We start from the raw sequence: 14,092 nt of genomic DNA, 5'->3' as shown, positions 1-14,092 counted from the left end.
GAGCTGGAGCAAGTCGTCTATCTGCAGACCATCCTGACCCAGCATCTGCCCTCCGCCAACAGCTGCCTCCCTCAAAGCCCTCCTCCTGGCAGCCGACGCTCCGCAAGTCCTGGTGTAGCACATGTGCACTCTTGCCGCCACAGCCCAACAGATCAGGGAAGCATGCAGTAAGAGTGCGCATGCGCGCTTAGCATTTTATTATATAGATTATTTATATTGGGGGGGTTTTCAAAGAGGTCAAGGCAGATGACTTTAAAATATGCAATGTCACCTCAGTAACAACTAAAGAAAAATAGACAAATATAGTGCAAAATATAGACAGCAGATATAAATTCTCAAAATGGACACATTTTGATCACTAAATTGAAAATAAAATTATTTTTCCTACCTTTGTTGCCTAGTGATTTCATGAGTCTCTTGTTGCACTTCCTTCTGACTGTGCATCCAATATTTCTTTCTTTAAGCCTCCTGTACACTTCCTCTCTTCCGGACCTCATTCCCTTCCACACCCAACACCTCTCTCTCTCCCTCCATGAGTCCAACATTTCTTCCTCTCTCCTCCACCCCTATTGGCAACATGTCTCCCTCTCTCTCTTTCTGTCCCTCCATTAGTCCAACTTTTCTTCCTCTTATCCACCCCTATTAATAACATGTATCCCTCTCTCTGTCTCACACTGTCCCATCTGTCTTGAGCGATCCAGGCATCTCCCCCACTCCCTCGAATGCCACATTCAACATTTCTCCTTTCCACCAGTCCAACATCTCTTTGTCTCTGCATTCTTCCTCTCCTCCAGTGCTCATTTCCTCCCCCAACCATCTCTCTCTGTCCCTCCATGAGTCCAACTTTTCTTCCTCTCTCTCTCACTGTCCATCTATCTTGAGAGATCCAGGCATCTCTCCCACCCCCTCTCACATCCAACATTTCTCCCTCTCATTCCCTAGATCATGTGCAGTGTTTTTCACCACTGCCCACCAGCCCCATTTCTCCTTCTATCACCCCTCTCCAGCACCATGCCAAATCTCTCCCTTCATCACTATGTCCAACATTCCTCCCCTTTAATCTGTCCCTCTGTTCCCTCTCCACCACCATATCCAACATTTCTCCCTCTCATCCTTCTCTTCCCCATGCATCTCTATCTCTCTCTCTCTCTCTGCCCAATTGCTGCATCTGTCCTTACCTTATTCCCAACTCCAGCCCCCACTCTCAGCTGTATCCGACCTCTCCCTAGTTCCCGATTCCCCCACCTACCAGCTCCCCACGACTGTATTTTAAAATTTGGGGGCAGCCGGAGGTGCAACAAAGCCAGCCTCCCACTGTCTGCTTGCCTGCCTCAGAAGTGTTCTTTCTTCAGCAGCTGCCTAAAGATTTTAAAATATAGCGGCAGGGAGCTGGAGGTGGGGGAATCGGGAATGAAGCCTGCCTCTCGCCGTATGCCTGCCTGCCCGCCCTAGAAGTGTTCTTCTACAGCGTTCTGCGTAGGCTGCAGAAATAACACTTTCAGGGCAGGCAGGCTGGCAGACAGCAGGAGGCTGGCAGACAGCAGGAGGCTGGCTTCATTGCGCTGCTAACCGCCCAAAGTTTTTTAAATACAGCAGCGGGGAGCTGGTAAGTGGGCAAATTGGGAACTGGGAAGAGGTCTGATCCAGCTGAGAAGTGGGGTCTGGGGTTGGGTTGGCTTTGATGGAGGGGGCGGGCAGGAAGGAGGGATTCGCGGAGGTGGATGGGCAGGAAATATCCATGGCGGCGCATACCCCCAACAAGCTGTTCATGTACCCACAAGGGTACATGTACCGCATGTTGAGAAACACTGGGTTAAACCCATTATATTTCTTTCTGCAAGATGCTTTCCTGGGCTTTGGAACTAGTGAGATATTGGTAGCAATGTCTGTCTTGTTTTCCATTGATGGTTTCTATCTATCCACAGCCGGATTAAGAAGGTGGTGTCAATCTATGGCAGTAGCATTGATGTAGAGCTGCAGCAGCGAGCCGTGGAGTACAATGCCCTCTTCAAAAAATATGATCACATGCGGTGAGTTTGCAGTTTCTCCCAGGCAGCAGTGCTAGGAGAGCATATAAGCACATCTTTGATTTTTTTTTTTTTATTTGATCACCTTTCTCTATAATGGCGATCAGCATGGCTACCCAAACAAATTTCTTTTTTTTATAATATCTTTATTCATTTTGAAGCCAAAAAACAAGTGTAACATATTATACAATCGTATTACACTATAACAGCACTTGAATTCAATCAAAATTGTAATCTTTGACAAATATATATATCACCTCCCCCCATCTTCATATTCAAAAACTGCACTCAAACTAAAGATTAAAAATATTTTCCATTCCCCCTCCCACCCACCCACTCTGGACGTGCATGATCAAAGGGCAAAATCAACAATCACTCTTTGCAAAATTTTGTCAATGACTCCCAAATCCTCAGAAACTTTTTATGTCCCTGTTGTATAGCCATAATACGTTCCATTTTAAAGATGTGACACAAAGACTCCCACCAAAAGGTATAATTCAATCGATCCCAGTTTTTCCAATTCCTTAAAATAAGCTGTGTGGAAACTCCTGTCATAATAAAGAGACGTTTGTTATTGTGAGATGATATTTGGCTTTTAGCTCTCATCAAAGTGCCAAATAGCACAGTGTCATATGTTAGTACCACTGGATTTTCCATTACTTTGTTTACCTGATCCCAAATGGATCTCCAAATTGAAGTATCATGGGACAATAAAATAATAAATGATCTAATGTCCCAGATTCAAGATGACAGCGCCAACACCTATTAGACTTGGAACTATCTAATTTCTGTAATCAAACCATATTTGTCTCATAGATGCAGACACCGTACATCTCATCCTCCCAAGTTCAGATTCGTGGCCATTGAGACGCAGTAATCTGATGCTTTATCTCAATGCTCCAATTGTCACAAAGACCAGTTTTTGGTTTCTTATTCAAAAATCCAGAAAGTGTCACAGAGGTCTCGGTGGGCGACAGGTTGGCCTCCAGTGACCACAACATGGTATGGTTCAATCTCAGGAAAGGTTTCACAAAATCTAACACATTAACCAAGGTCCTCAGCTTCAAGGACGCCAACTTCGAGGGCATGGGGGATTTCATCCATCAGGCGCTGCATAACCGAGCAGAAACAGATAATGTGGAAGTATTGTGGTCAACTCTAAAAGCTACCATACTAGAAGCAACCAACCGCTTGTAAGTAAACGGCGAAGAAACAATAAGCCACAGTGGTTCTCTGCAGAGATCTCAGACCTCATAAAAGAAAAGAAAAGAGCGTTCATATCTTATAAACAATCAGGGAAGCAGGACTCTAGGGAAGACTATCTGGCCAAGTCAAGAGCAGTCAAAACAAAGGTCAAAGAGGCCAAATTTAGAATGGAGGAGAATCTAGCGAAGAACATCAAGAAGGGCAATAAACCCCTCTTCAGGTATATTAGTGATAGAAACGGAAACACAGGCGGGATAGTACGCCTTAAGAAACCAGACGGGAACTATGTAGAATCGGACTCTGAAAAGGCTGAACTATTAAATGAATACTTCTGCTCAGTCTTCACCCGTGAGGCACCGGGATCCGGCCCTCAGCTGCAGACAAGGGATAGCTCTGCAGACCCATTTCGAAATTTCGAGTTTTCACCCAGCACTGTCCACTTTGAACTATCTAATCTCAAGGTTAACAAAGCAATGGGACCAGACAACCTACACCCCAGGGTACTCAGGGAATTAAGTGACGTCTTGGCGGAACCACTATCCGCGCTCTTCAATCTCTCCCTTAGTATAGGTAAAGTCTCATTGGACTGGAAAACGGCTAACGTCATTCCACTCCACAAAAAAGGATGCAGGACGGAGGCTGCTAACTACAGACCAGTGAGTCTCACATCAATAGTGAGCAAGCTAATGGAAACTCTAATCAAACGCCAATTGGATACGATCTTAGACGAGGAGAATCTACGAGATACGCGTCAACATGGATTTACTAAGGGGAGGTCCTGCCAATCTAACCTAATCAGCTTCTTTGACTGGGTGACAGGGAAGCTGGATGTTGGGGAGTCCCTAGACATCGTATGCTTGGATTTCAGCAAAGCATTCGATAGCGTGCCACACCGCAGGTTGTTGAACAAGATGAGCTCTATAGGATTAGGAGACACATTGACAGCATGGGTTAGGGACTGGCTTGGAGGTAGGCTTCAGAGGGTGATGGTGAACGGCACCCCCTCCGAAAAGACGGAGGTGATCAGAAGAGTGCCGCAGGGCTCGGTCTTGGGCCCGATCCTATTCAACATCTTCATAAGGGACTTGGCTGAGGGACTTCAGGGTAAAATAGCGCTATTCGCCGATGACGCCAAACTATGCAATGTAGTAGGCAGGAACACGTCAGACCAAAGCACAGGGCAAAACGGAAACTCAATGCCTGACAGTATGGTGCACGACCGTCTCCTACTGGAGCACTGGTCCAGGACCTGGCAACTCAGTTTCAATACCGAAAAATGTAAAGTCATGCACCTGGGCAGCCAAAATCCATGCAAGACGTACACCTTTAATGGTAAAATCCTACAAAGGATTGTAGCAGAACGTGACTATGGGGTGATCATCAGTGAGGACATGAAGACTGACAAGCAAGTAGAGAAAGCTTCATCTAAGGCTAGACAAATCATAGGTTGTATACGTAGGGGTTTCGTCAGCCGGAAGCCTGAAGTCATTATGCCATTGTACAGATCCATGGTGAGACCCCATCTGGAGTACTGTGTACAATTTTGGAGGCCGCATTACCGCAAAGATGTGCTGAGACTTGAGTCGGTCCAGCGTATGGCCACCCGGATGGTCTCGGGGCTCAAGGATCTCCCGTATGAGGAAAGGCTGAAAAAATTGCAGCTATACTCACTCGAGGAACGCAGAGAGAGGGGGGACATGATCAAGACGTTTAAATATCTCACGGGCCGTATAGAGGTGGAGGAGGATATCTTCTTTTTCAAAGGCCCCACGGCAACAAGAGGGCATCCGTGGAAAATCAGGGGCAGAAAACTACACGGTGACACCAGGAAATACTTCTTCACCGAGAGGGTGGTTGATCACTGGAATAATCTTCCACTGCAGGTGGTCGAGGCCAGGAGCGTGCCTGATTTTAAGTCAAAATGGGATCGCCACGTGGGATCTCTTCACAGAGAAAGGTAGGGGAGGGTTATTGGGGTGGGCAGACTTGGTGGGCCGTGACCCTTATCTGCCGTCTATTTCTATGTTTCTAATTTATACCACTGAGCGGCCTGGTGACCCAGGAAATCCATCTGGAAGCACAGGAACGGCAAACTATACTGAGTTTTAAGATTTTTCCCTCTTGAATGGCCTGCTTCAACTGCAACTACCTATAACTTTGAGATTTAGCAATACAAAATGTTTGTTACAGTCGTGAAAAATCAAGCAGCTTTCTGTCTAATACTATATCATCTAGAGTACGTATACCCGCCTTCATCCAGTGCTTCCAGATGACCTTAAACCCGCCAATTTGAATCTTGGAGTTCAACCAGAGGGACTGACAAGTGGATTTATAAATTGGAATAGCTGTTAAATTGTTAATACATTTTAATGTCTCCCAAGTATCCAATAAAATGTTATTGTCCTTATACAACCTAGGTAACTTGATACTCAAAACGTGATACAATCTCAGTGGAGACAGGAGTTGCCATTCCAACCATAACCAGTCTGGAAGTTTTTCCATGAGCTGTGGGAGGATCCAATACATACCCTGACGCATTATATAGGCTTGATGGTACCTATAAAAATTTGGAAAATTTACCCCACCCTCCACAATTGGCTTTTGTAGAGATACTAAGGCAATTCTTGCTGCTTTCCCCAGCCAAATAAATTTTGTGAGAATACTATTTAATTTCTTGTAAAAGGACCTATGAAAAAACACTGGTGACATACCCATTTGGTAACAAACCACAGGCAAAATCTTCATCTTAACTGTTTGGACTCTCCCCCACCAAGACAAATGTAAGGGGTTCCATTGTTCACACATTTCCGTGACCTTTAGCAATAAAGACTTCATTTACTTTCATCGTTTCTTCCAATGTTTTATGAATCCAAATTCCTAAGTATTTTCTACCCTCTTCCTTCCAAAGAAAGGGGAATGAATCAAACAATCCTTTTTGACAATGAACCTTAAGCGGAAGAATTTCTGATTTACTCCAATTTATTTTATATCCTGAAAATTTTCCAAATTTTTCAATCAAATCTAGTAAATGTGGAATGGTTGTTTCTGGATTCCTCAAATGAAGCAATATATCATCTGAATAAGCAGAGACCTTGTATTCCCGACCTGCGTAAGGAATACCCTGGATCTGCTTTGTATAGCCGATAACAAGGATTCCAAAACAATATCAAACAGCAACGGAGATAACGGACACCCTTGTCTAACTTCCCTCTCCAGACAAAAACGTTCTGAAAAAGTATTATTTAAATATAATCTGGCAGAAGGGGAACTATACAAGGTTTGAATCATTTGTATAAATCCTGAACCGATATCAAACCAATCCATTGCTTGATACATAAAGATCCATTCTACCCAGTCAAAGGCCTTCTCTGCATCTAAGGATACAGAGAAGGCTGGATCATCCATGGCTTTTGTTAAACTTAACATATGAAAAGCCAGCCTGGTATTATTTGAAGAATGTCTTTGAACAACAAACCCTGTTTGGTGCAAACCAATAATTTATCCCAGGACAAGCAGGCAGGTATTCTCACTAATGGGTGACGTGATCCAACGGAGCCCAGATGCAGACGCCTCACAAGCAGTCTTGCTTGAAGAAACTCGAAGTTTCGATTCGCCCGCACCGCGCATGCACGAGTGCCTTCCCGCCCAGCACAGGGCGCGTCTCCTCAGTTCTTACTTTTCTGCAGAGCCGAGAAGTCCGTCTTCAACTCTCTGCATGAAGTTTTTTCACTTGTGCTTTCTAAAGTCTGCGGTTTTGGGTTATTTTTCTCTTAATCAATAATTTTCGTCGTTCTTTATTGTTTGTTTGTTTTTTAAAAAATTTCTTCCATCCGTTCGACCGGGCAGGCCACGTGGCCGCAGCTCCACGGCTTCGATCTTGCGGCGGAGCTTTTCCGGCCTATATCCCGACCTATCACCAGTTTTAAAAAGTGTGCCAAGTGCCAGTGCGCAATTTCGCTTACGGACCCTCATCGACGCTGTATTCGGTGTCTCGGGCCTCAACACCTTCCGAAATCGTGCCGGCCTTGCTCCACACTCGCCGCACGTGCTTTCAAGCGTCGTTGCGTCTTGTGGGAGTCACTGTTCATAGAGTCCTCAACGGAGCCGTCCTCATCGAAGGGACCTTCACCTCCATCATCATCTGCGGCTCTCCAGCATCCCGCCTCTGCGGCCCCGAGTCTTCTCAAGCCTGCGTCGTTTGTGCCGGCTCAGACTCCAGCACCCGCTGCGATGCCTTCCTCTGTCTTTCCAGGTCAGGTAGCACAGCAGCCCATCCCACCGGTAGTGCTAAAAGTGCCCAAGGCTTCTAAGCCCAAGCACTCACACACTGTCTCTAAGCAGCGCGAGGCCCGTGCAGGTAGTCCCATTGCTGATGCGGATCCATCCTTGCCGGCCTCGTTCCAGACCTTACTGGAGAAGCAATTCATTGAGCTCTTCACCACTATGAGGCCTAAGCTTCTCTCCCAAATCCAGCCTGGGCACACGGAGGCCTCCCGCGAGGTCGAGCCGCCTATGGTGCTTCAGCGGTACACACACACTCTACAGGGAGCAGAATCTCTGCGAGTGTCTGGTCTGGCATCGATGCATGCATCGCAAGGAACAGAGTCTTTGCCCATGCCCCCATTGGAACCGATTCACTTGATGCAAGGAGTAGAGTCTTTGCTCATCAAGGATTCAACGTCTCAGGGAGTCATCCTCGCGACCCAGAAGACAATTTGGTTGCTGCAGCACCTGGGATTCGAGATAAACTTCCCAAAATCCCACCTTCAGCCTTCCCAGACTCTCCCCTTCATCGGAGCTGTCCTAGATACTACCCAACTCAGAGCGTTCCTCCCTCCTCCATGCCTGGAAGCTCTCCTCAACCTTTGTCACTCAGTGTCCTCTCGCCCGTCCATCTCAGCGAGACACATGATGGTTCTTCTAGGCCACATGGCCTCCACAGTTCACGTGACTCCTTTTGCCAGATTTCACCTCAGGATTCCTCAGTGGACCCTGGCATCTCAGTGGACGCAGGGGTCCGACCCTCTGTCTCGACACATCCAAGTCACTCCTGCTCTGCAACAGTCTCTTCGTTGGTGGATGCTATCTGCCAATCTATCCAGAGGTTTGCTGTTTCACACACCTCATCATCAGAAAGTCCTCACGACCGACTCATCGACTTATGCTTGGGAGGCCCATCTGGACGGTCTCCGCACCCAGGGTTACTGGACCAGCAAGGACTGCCAGTACCACATCAATCTCCTGGAACACAGGGCGATTTTCAATGCTTCTCAATGCCTTTCAACATCTGCTTCGCGACTAGGTTGTCCTCATCCGAACAGACAACCATGTCGCCATGTACTATATCAACAAACAGGGAGCAACGGGATCTGCCAGTGAGCTCTGAAAGTGTGGGATTGGGCGATTCGCCACAACACCTTCCTCAAAGCTGTCTACATTCAAAGGGCACCTCAGATAGAAACATAGAAACATAGAAAGATGACGGCAGATAAGGGCCATAGCCCATCAAGTCTGCCCACACTATTTACCCACCCTCTTAAATCTACTGACCCCCTAAAGAATAATTGTAATTATACTGTCTCTCTACTGACCCGCTCATTCAGTCCTAGTGACCCTAACCCTTGGCATGACCTCGTAGGGATCCCACATAGGTATCCCATTTGTTCTTGAAGTCTGAGATGCTGCGTGCCTCGACCACCTGCACTGGAAGCTTGTTCCAATGCTCAATCACTCTCTCCGTGAAGAAGTATTTCCTGGTGTCTCCACGAAACTTCCCTCCCCTGAGCTTGAGCGGATGTCCTCTTGTGGTCGAGGGTCCCCTGAGAAGAAAGATATCATCTTCCACCTCTACCCGTCCCGTGATGTACTTAAATGTCTCAATCATGTCTCCCCTCTCCCTACGCTCCTCGAGAGTGTAGAGCTGCAATTTGCTCAGTCTTTCTTCGTACTGGAGACCCTTTAGCCCCGAGACCATCCTGGTGGCCATCCGCTGAACCGATTCAACTCTGAGCACATCCTTACGGTAATGTGGCCTCCAGAATTGAACACAGTATTCCAGATGCGGTCTCACCATGGCTCTGTACAGTGGCATCATGACTTCAGGTTTCCTGTTGACGAAGCTTCTCTTGATACAGCCTATCATTTGCCGTGCTTTAGATGAAGCCTTCTCCACTTGAGTGGCTGCTTTCATGTCAGCACTGATGATTACTCCTAAGTCTCGTTCTGCCGTAGTCCTAGTTAAAGTTTCTCCATTCAGGGTGTAAGTTCTGCAAGGATTTCCGTTGCCGAGATGCATGACCTTACATTTCTTGGCGTTGAAGCCCAGCTGCCAGATCAAGGACCAACTTTCTAAAGTACGCAGGTCTTGCTCCATAGCATCCTGAAGATTATAGCCGTTTACTACATTGCATAGTTTGGCGTCATCAGCGAATAAGGTTACCTTGCCTTGGAGCCCTTGAGTCAGATCCCTAATGAATATGTTGAAGAGGAGAGGGCCCAGGACCGAACCCTGTGGTACTCCGCTGGTCACCTCTGACATTTTAGAAAGGGTACCGTTGACCACCACCCTCTGAAGTCTGCCACTAAGCCAATCTTTAACCCACGCAGTTAGAGTCTCTCCTAATCCCATAGAATTCATCTTGTTCAGCAGCCTGCGGTGTGGGACGCTGTCAAACGCTTTGCTGAAGTCCAGGTACACGACGTCCAAGGACTCTCCTGAGTCTAGTCTTCTTGTTACCCAGTCAAAGAAGCTTATTAGATTGGACTGGCATGACCTACCCTTGGTGAATCCATGTTGGCTGGGATCCCGGAGATTTCCCTCGTTCAGGATCGTATCTAATTTATACTTAATTAGTGTTTCCATGAGTTTGCACACTATTGAGGTGAGGCTTACCGGTCTATAGTTCGCAGCCTCAGCCTTGCAACCCTTTTTATGTAGAGGAACGATATTGGCTGTTTTCCAGTCCAACGGAACTTTCCCCGTACTTAGTGAGAGATTGAAGAGCACCGCCAACGGTTCTGCCAGGACATCTCTCAATTCTCTGAGCACTCTTGGGTGTAAATTGTCCGGTCCCATGGCCTTGTTTACCTTTAGCCTTGCCAGTTCGTTGTAGACGTCCCCAGGAGTGAACTCAACGTTCTGAAACGGGTCATCCACGTCTTGTATTATCATCAACTGTGGTCCGTGTCCCGGTGCTTCGCAGGTGAAGACTGAGCAGAAATATTCATTTAGTAGTTCTGCTTTTTCTGAATCCGCCACCGCGTAGTTTCCGTCCGGTTGTCTAAGGCGTACTATACCGTCTGTGTTCCTTTTCCTATCGCTGATATACCTAAAGAAGGCTTTGTCCCCTTTTTTAATGTTTTTTGCCAGAGCTTCCTCCACTCGACCTCCGATAGACCTCTTTGCTGCCCCCCATAACTTCAAACTGCCTCAGTTCTGCTCCCGGATCTACACTCCTCATCGCCTCGAGGCAGATGCTTTTCTTCTGGACTGGACGAATCTCTTCCTATATGCGTTTCCTCCATTCCCTCTCATTCAAAAGACTCTAGTCAAGCTGAAGTCAGACCATGCTATGTCAGACAACCTTGGTACTCCCTTCTACTTCAACTAAGCACCAGGGAGCCTTACCTTCTACCAGTTTTTCCCTCGCTACTTACACAGCATCAGGGATCTCTGCTTCATCCTAACCTGCAGTCTCTACACCTGATAGCTTGGTTCCTCTCAACATAGCTGCTCTCCAGTTTTCTCAACCTGTGCGAGATGTCTTGGAAGCTTCACGAAAGCCTGCCACTCGACAATGCTACCACCAAAAGTGGACCAGATTTTCTACTTGGTGTTTTTCTCATCATCATGAGCTACAACACTCCTTCTTGTCTTCAGTTTTGGACTATCTTTTGCACCTCTCTCACTCTGGCCTCAAGTCGACTTCGATATGGGTCCATCTCAGTGCAACTGCTGCTTTCCATCAGACTCTGCAGGGGAAACCTCTCTCTGCTCATCCTGTGGTTTCCAGATTCATGAAAGGACTTTTCCATGTCAATCCTTCTCTCAAACCGCCTCCAGTGGTTTGGGACCTCAATGTTGTTCTCTCTCAGTGGTCTCAGAATTTCATCTCAACCAATCCATCATATTTCCAGTGTTCTTTCTGAAACCTCATTCTCACCCTGGAGAATCAGCTCTTCATACTCTGGACTGTAAACATGCTTTGGCTTTCTGCTTGGAACGCACCAAACCACACAGATCTGCTCCCCAGCTCTTCATCTCCTTCGATCTGAACAAGTTGGGACGTCCTATCTTTAAGCATACCATCTCCAACTGGATGGTGGCTTGTATCTCTTTCTGCTATGCCCAGGCTGGATTACCCCTTTACAGTAAAGTCACAGCCCATAAGGTCAGAGCAATGGCAGCTTCCGTGGCTTTCCTCAGATCTACTCCTATTGAGGAAATTTGTAAGGCTGCCACTTGGTCCTCGGTTCATACCTTTACCTCTTATTATTGTCTGGATACTTTCTCCAGACGGAATGGACAGTTTGGCCAAACAGTATTGCAAAATCTATTCTCCTAAGTTGCCAACTCTCCCACCATCCCATTGTGGTTAGCTTGGAGGTCACCCATTAGTGAGAATACCTGCCTGCTTGTCCTGGGATAAAGCAATGTTACTTACCGTAACAGTTGTTATCCAGGGACAACAGGCAGCTATTCTCACGTCCCACCCATCTTCCCTAGGTTGGCTTCTCTGCTAGCTATCTGAACTGAGGAGACGCGTCCTGTGCTGGACGGGAAGGCACATGCACGGTGCGGGCGACTCAAAACTTTGAGTTTCTTCAAGCAAGACTGCTTGTGAGGCGTCCGCATCGGGGCTTCGTTGGATCACGTCACCCATTAGTGAGAATAGCTGCCTGCTGTCTCTGGATAACAACTGTTATGGTAAGTAACATTGCTATAAGGGAGAGTCTTGGCCAAGCGCAAAGCCAATAACTTAGTCAAAAGTTTATCGTCTACATTTATCAAAGAAATAGGCCTGTAATTTGAAACCAACATAGGATCTTTATTTGGCTTCGGCAAAACAATAGTTAACAATTCTGCCATAGTACCTCTATCCCCCCTCCTATTCAACCTCTACATCAGGCCTGTCATTGATATAGCACAAAAATATAGCATTAAAATCCACTCTTATGCAGATGACATCCAGCTGCTCCTCCCACTAGGCGAGAACCGGTCGTCCCAAATTGCTAACCTCCAACACTGCCTCTCTGACATGAAAACTTGGATGTCAAATAACAAACTTCAACTGAACGCCTCTAAAACCGAACTCTTATGGATCAGGAAAAAAAGCACCAAATACACACGTCCTACACTAGCATGGGACTCCACTCTACTAACGGCAACAGATCAGGTACGCAGCCTAGGAGTAACCTTAGACGGACACCTATCCCTATCTGCCCACATATCCCAAGTAGTCTCCACCTCCTTCTGCTACCTTCGCCAACTGAGAAGGATCAAACCCTACATCTCCACACCTGACCTCGCCCAACTCCTCTACGCATATGTCCTCTCCAGAATGGATTACTGTAACTCCCTATTTAATGGACTAACCAAAAATAATCTCAAATGCCTCCAACGGGTCCAAAATGCAGCTATCCGCCTCCTACACAACCTCAACTACCATGATCCCATCTCCCCAGCACTCCGCCCTGAACACTGGCTCCCAATTAACCAGCGGTGTGCTTTCAAGGCCCTGGCAATAGCCCACAAGAGAATTTATACCACCACCCCCTCCTACATAAAATCCAAGCTTCCCATCTACACCTCCACTCGCACCCTCCGCTCAAAATCGGAGATACGCCTATGCATTCCCCTCGGAAGGTCCCTCCTCTCAGAAACTGCCCGCAAACGATCCTAAGCCACTTCATTCCACATCTCTGGAACCAACTCCCCCCTCAACTCAGACAACAGAACTCATTATTGACTTTCCGTAAAATGGTAAAGACCCTCCTCTTCAACTAAAGGTCACCCTCAGTCTACACCCCCCCTTAAGCCCCACCTCTCTCTTCTCTCTCCTGTCTATCTTCTCCCTAAATTTCAGTATACCGGTAGTCCTCTCTTAGTCTGTACTCTGATAAATTGTATCTAAACTCAAATAACTTGTACTTAAACTAAACTACTTATACTTAAACTCTACTCTTAATTTGCTGTATACTCCCTGTATTTAAACTACTGCACAGTCTTGTATGTCCAAACATTTAAACCTATTGTATATCTTATATGTCTAATTACACTCCATTGTGTATGTTCACTTGTAGACCGTTCTGAGCTACTGGGAGGACAGGATAAAAATCTAAATAAATAAATAAAACTAAATAAATACCTATAATGCAACCTTTAGTCAGTTGAACCTGGTATAAATTTAAGGTACTTAGAACTGATTTGTAAAACTCTACAGTGAAACCTTCACCATCTGGAGCGGATCCAACTCTAAGGGACTTCAATGCTGCTTGTAATTCTTTCATTGATATATGCGCATCAAGAGTTTTTTTTATATGCTCAGGAATTTTAGGCCCCTTAATTAACTCCAAAAAATTTAAACCCTCAAGTTCTTTATTTGAATAAAGCTCAGAAGAATACAAAGCCTTATAATATTTCAAAAATTGTTTTAATGTACTTTGCAATTCAGTGTGTTAGGTATATTTTTATTACAATTTCTAGTGTAATGTGTCTAGTAGTTCTGAACACTAGGGTTACACATCTGAACCTACAAGAATGCTGTCAATAATCTTTGAACTCTGCCTCCTTCCAATGAAGCTGTTCCAGCCCCATCTGGGTTTTTTTCTGCAAGCAAGTTGCTCAGAAGTGTTTTTGC

At 46.2% G+C, this 14,092-nt stretch overlaps 1 protein-coding gene across 6 annotated transcripts in view; it reads left to right on the top strand.

Annotated features, from left to right (window-relative positions):
• Window positions 1-14,092, top strand: part of AP1G1 (adaptor related protein complex 1 subunit gamma 1) — a 584,387-nt gene that overhangs the window by 516,571 nt on the left and 53,724 nt on the right. For all 6 annotated transcript variants that reach the window (XM_033942090.1, XM_033942089.1, XM_033942091.1 and 3 more), the window contains one exon: window positions 1,926-2,030. In XM_033942090.1, coding sequence (XP_033797981.1) covers window positions 1,926-2,030 — 105 coding nt within the window. The remainder of the gene's footprint in view (window positions 1-1,925; window positions 2,031-14,092) is intronic.

The sequence above is a fragment of the Geotrypetes seraphini genome, chromosome 4, assembly GCF_902459505.1.
Source record: "Geotrypetes seraphini chromosome 4, aGeoSer1.1, whole genome shotgun sequence".
Classification (NCBI taxonomy): Eukaryota; Metazoa; Chordata; class Amphibia; order Gymnophiona; family Dermophiidae; genus Geotrypetes; species Geotrypetes seraphini.
Note: the sequence above shows the minus strand (reverse complement) of the source record. Positions and strands in the feature narration are given on the sequence as shown.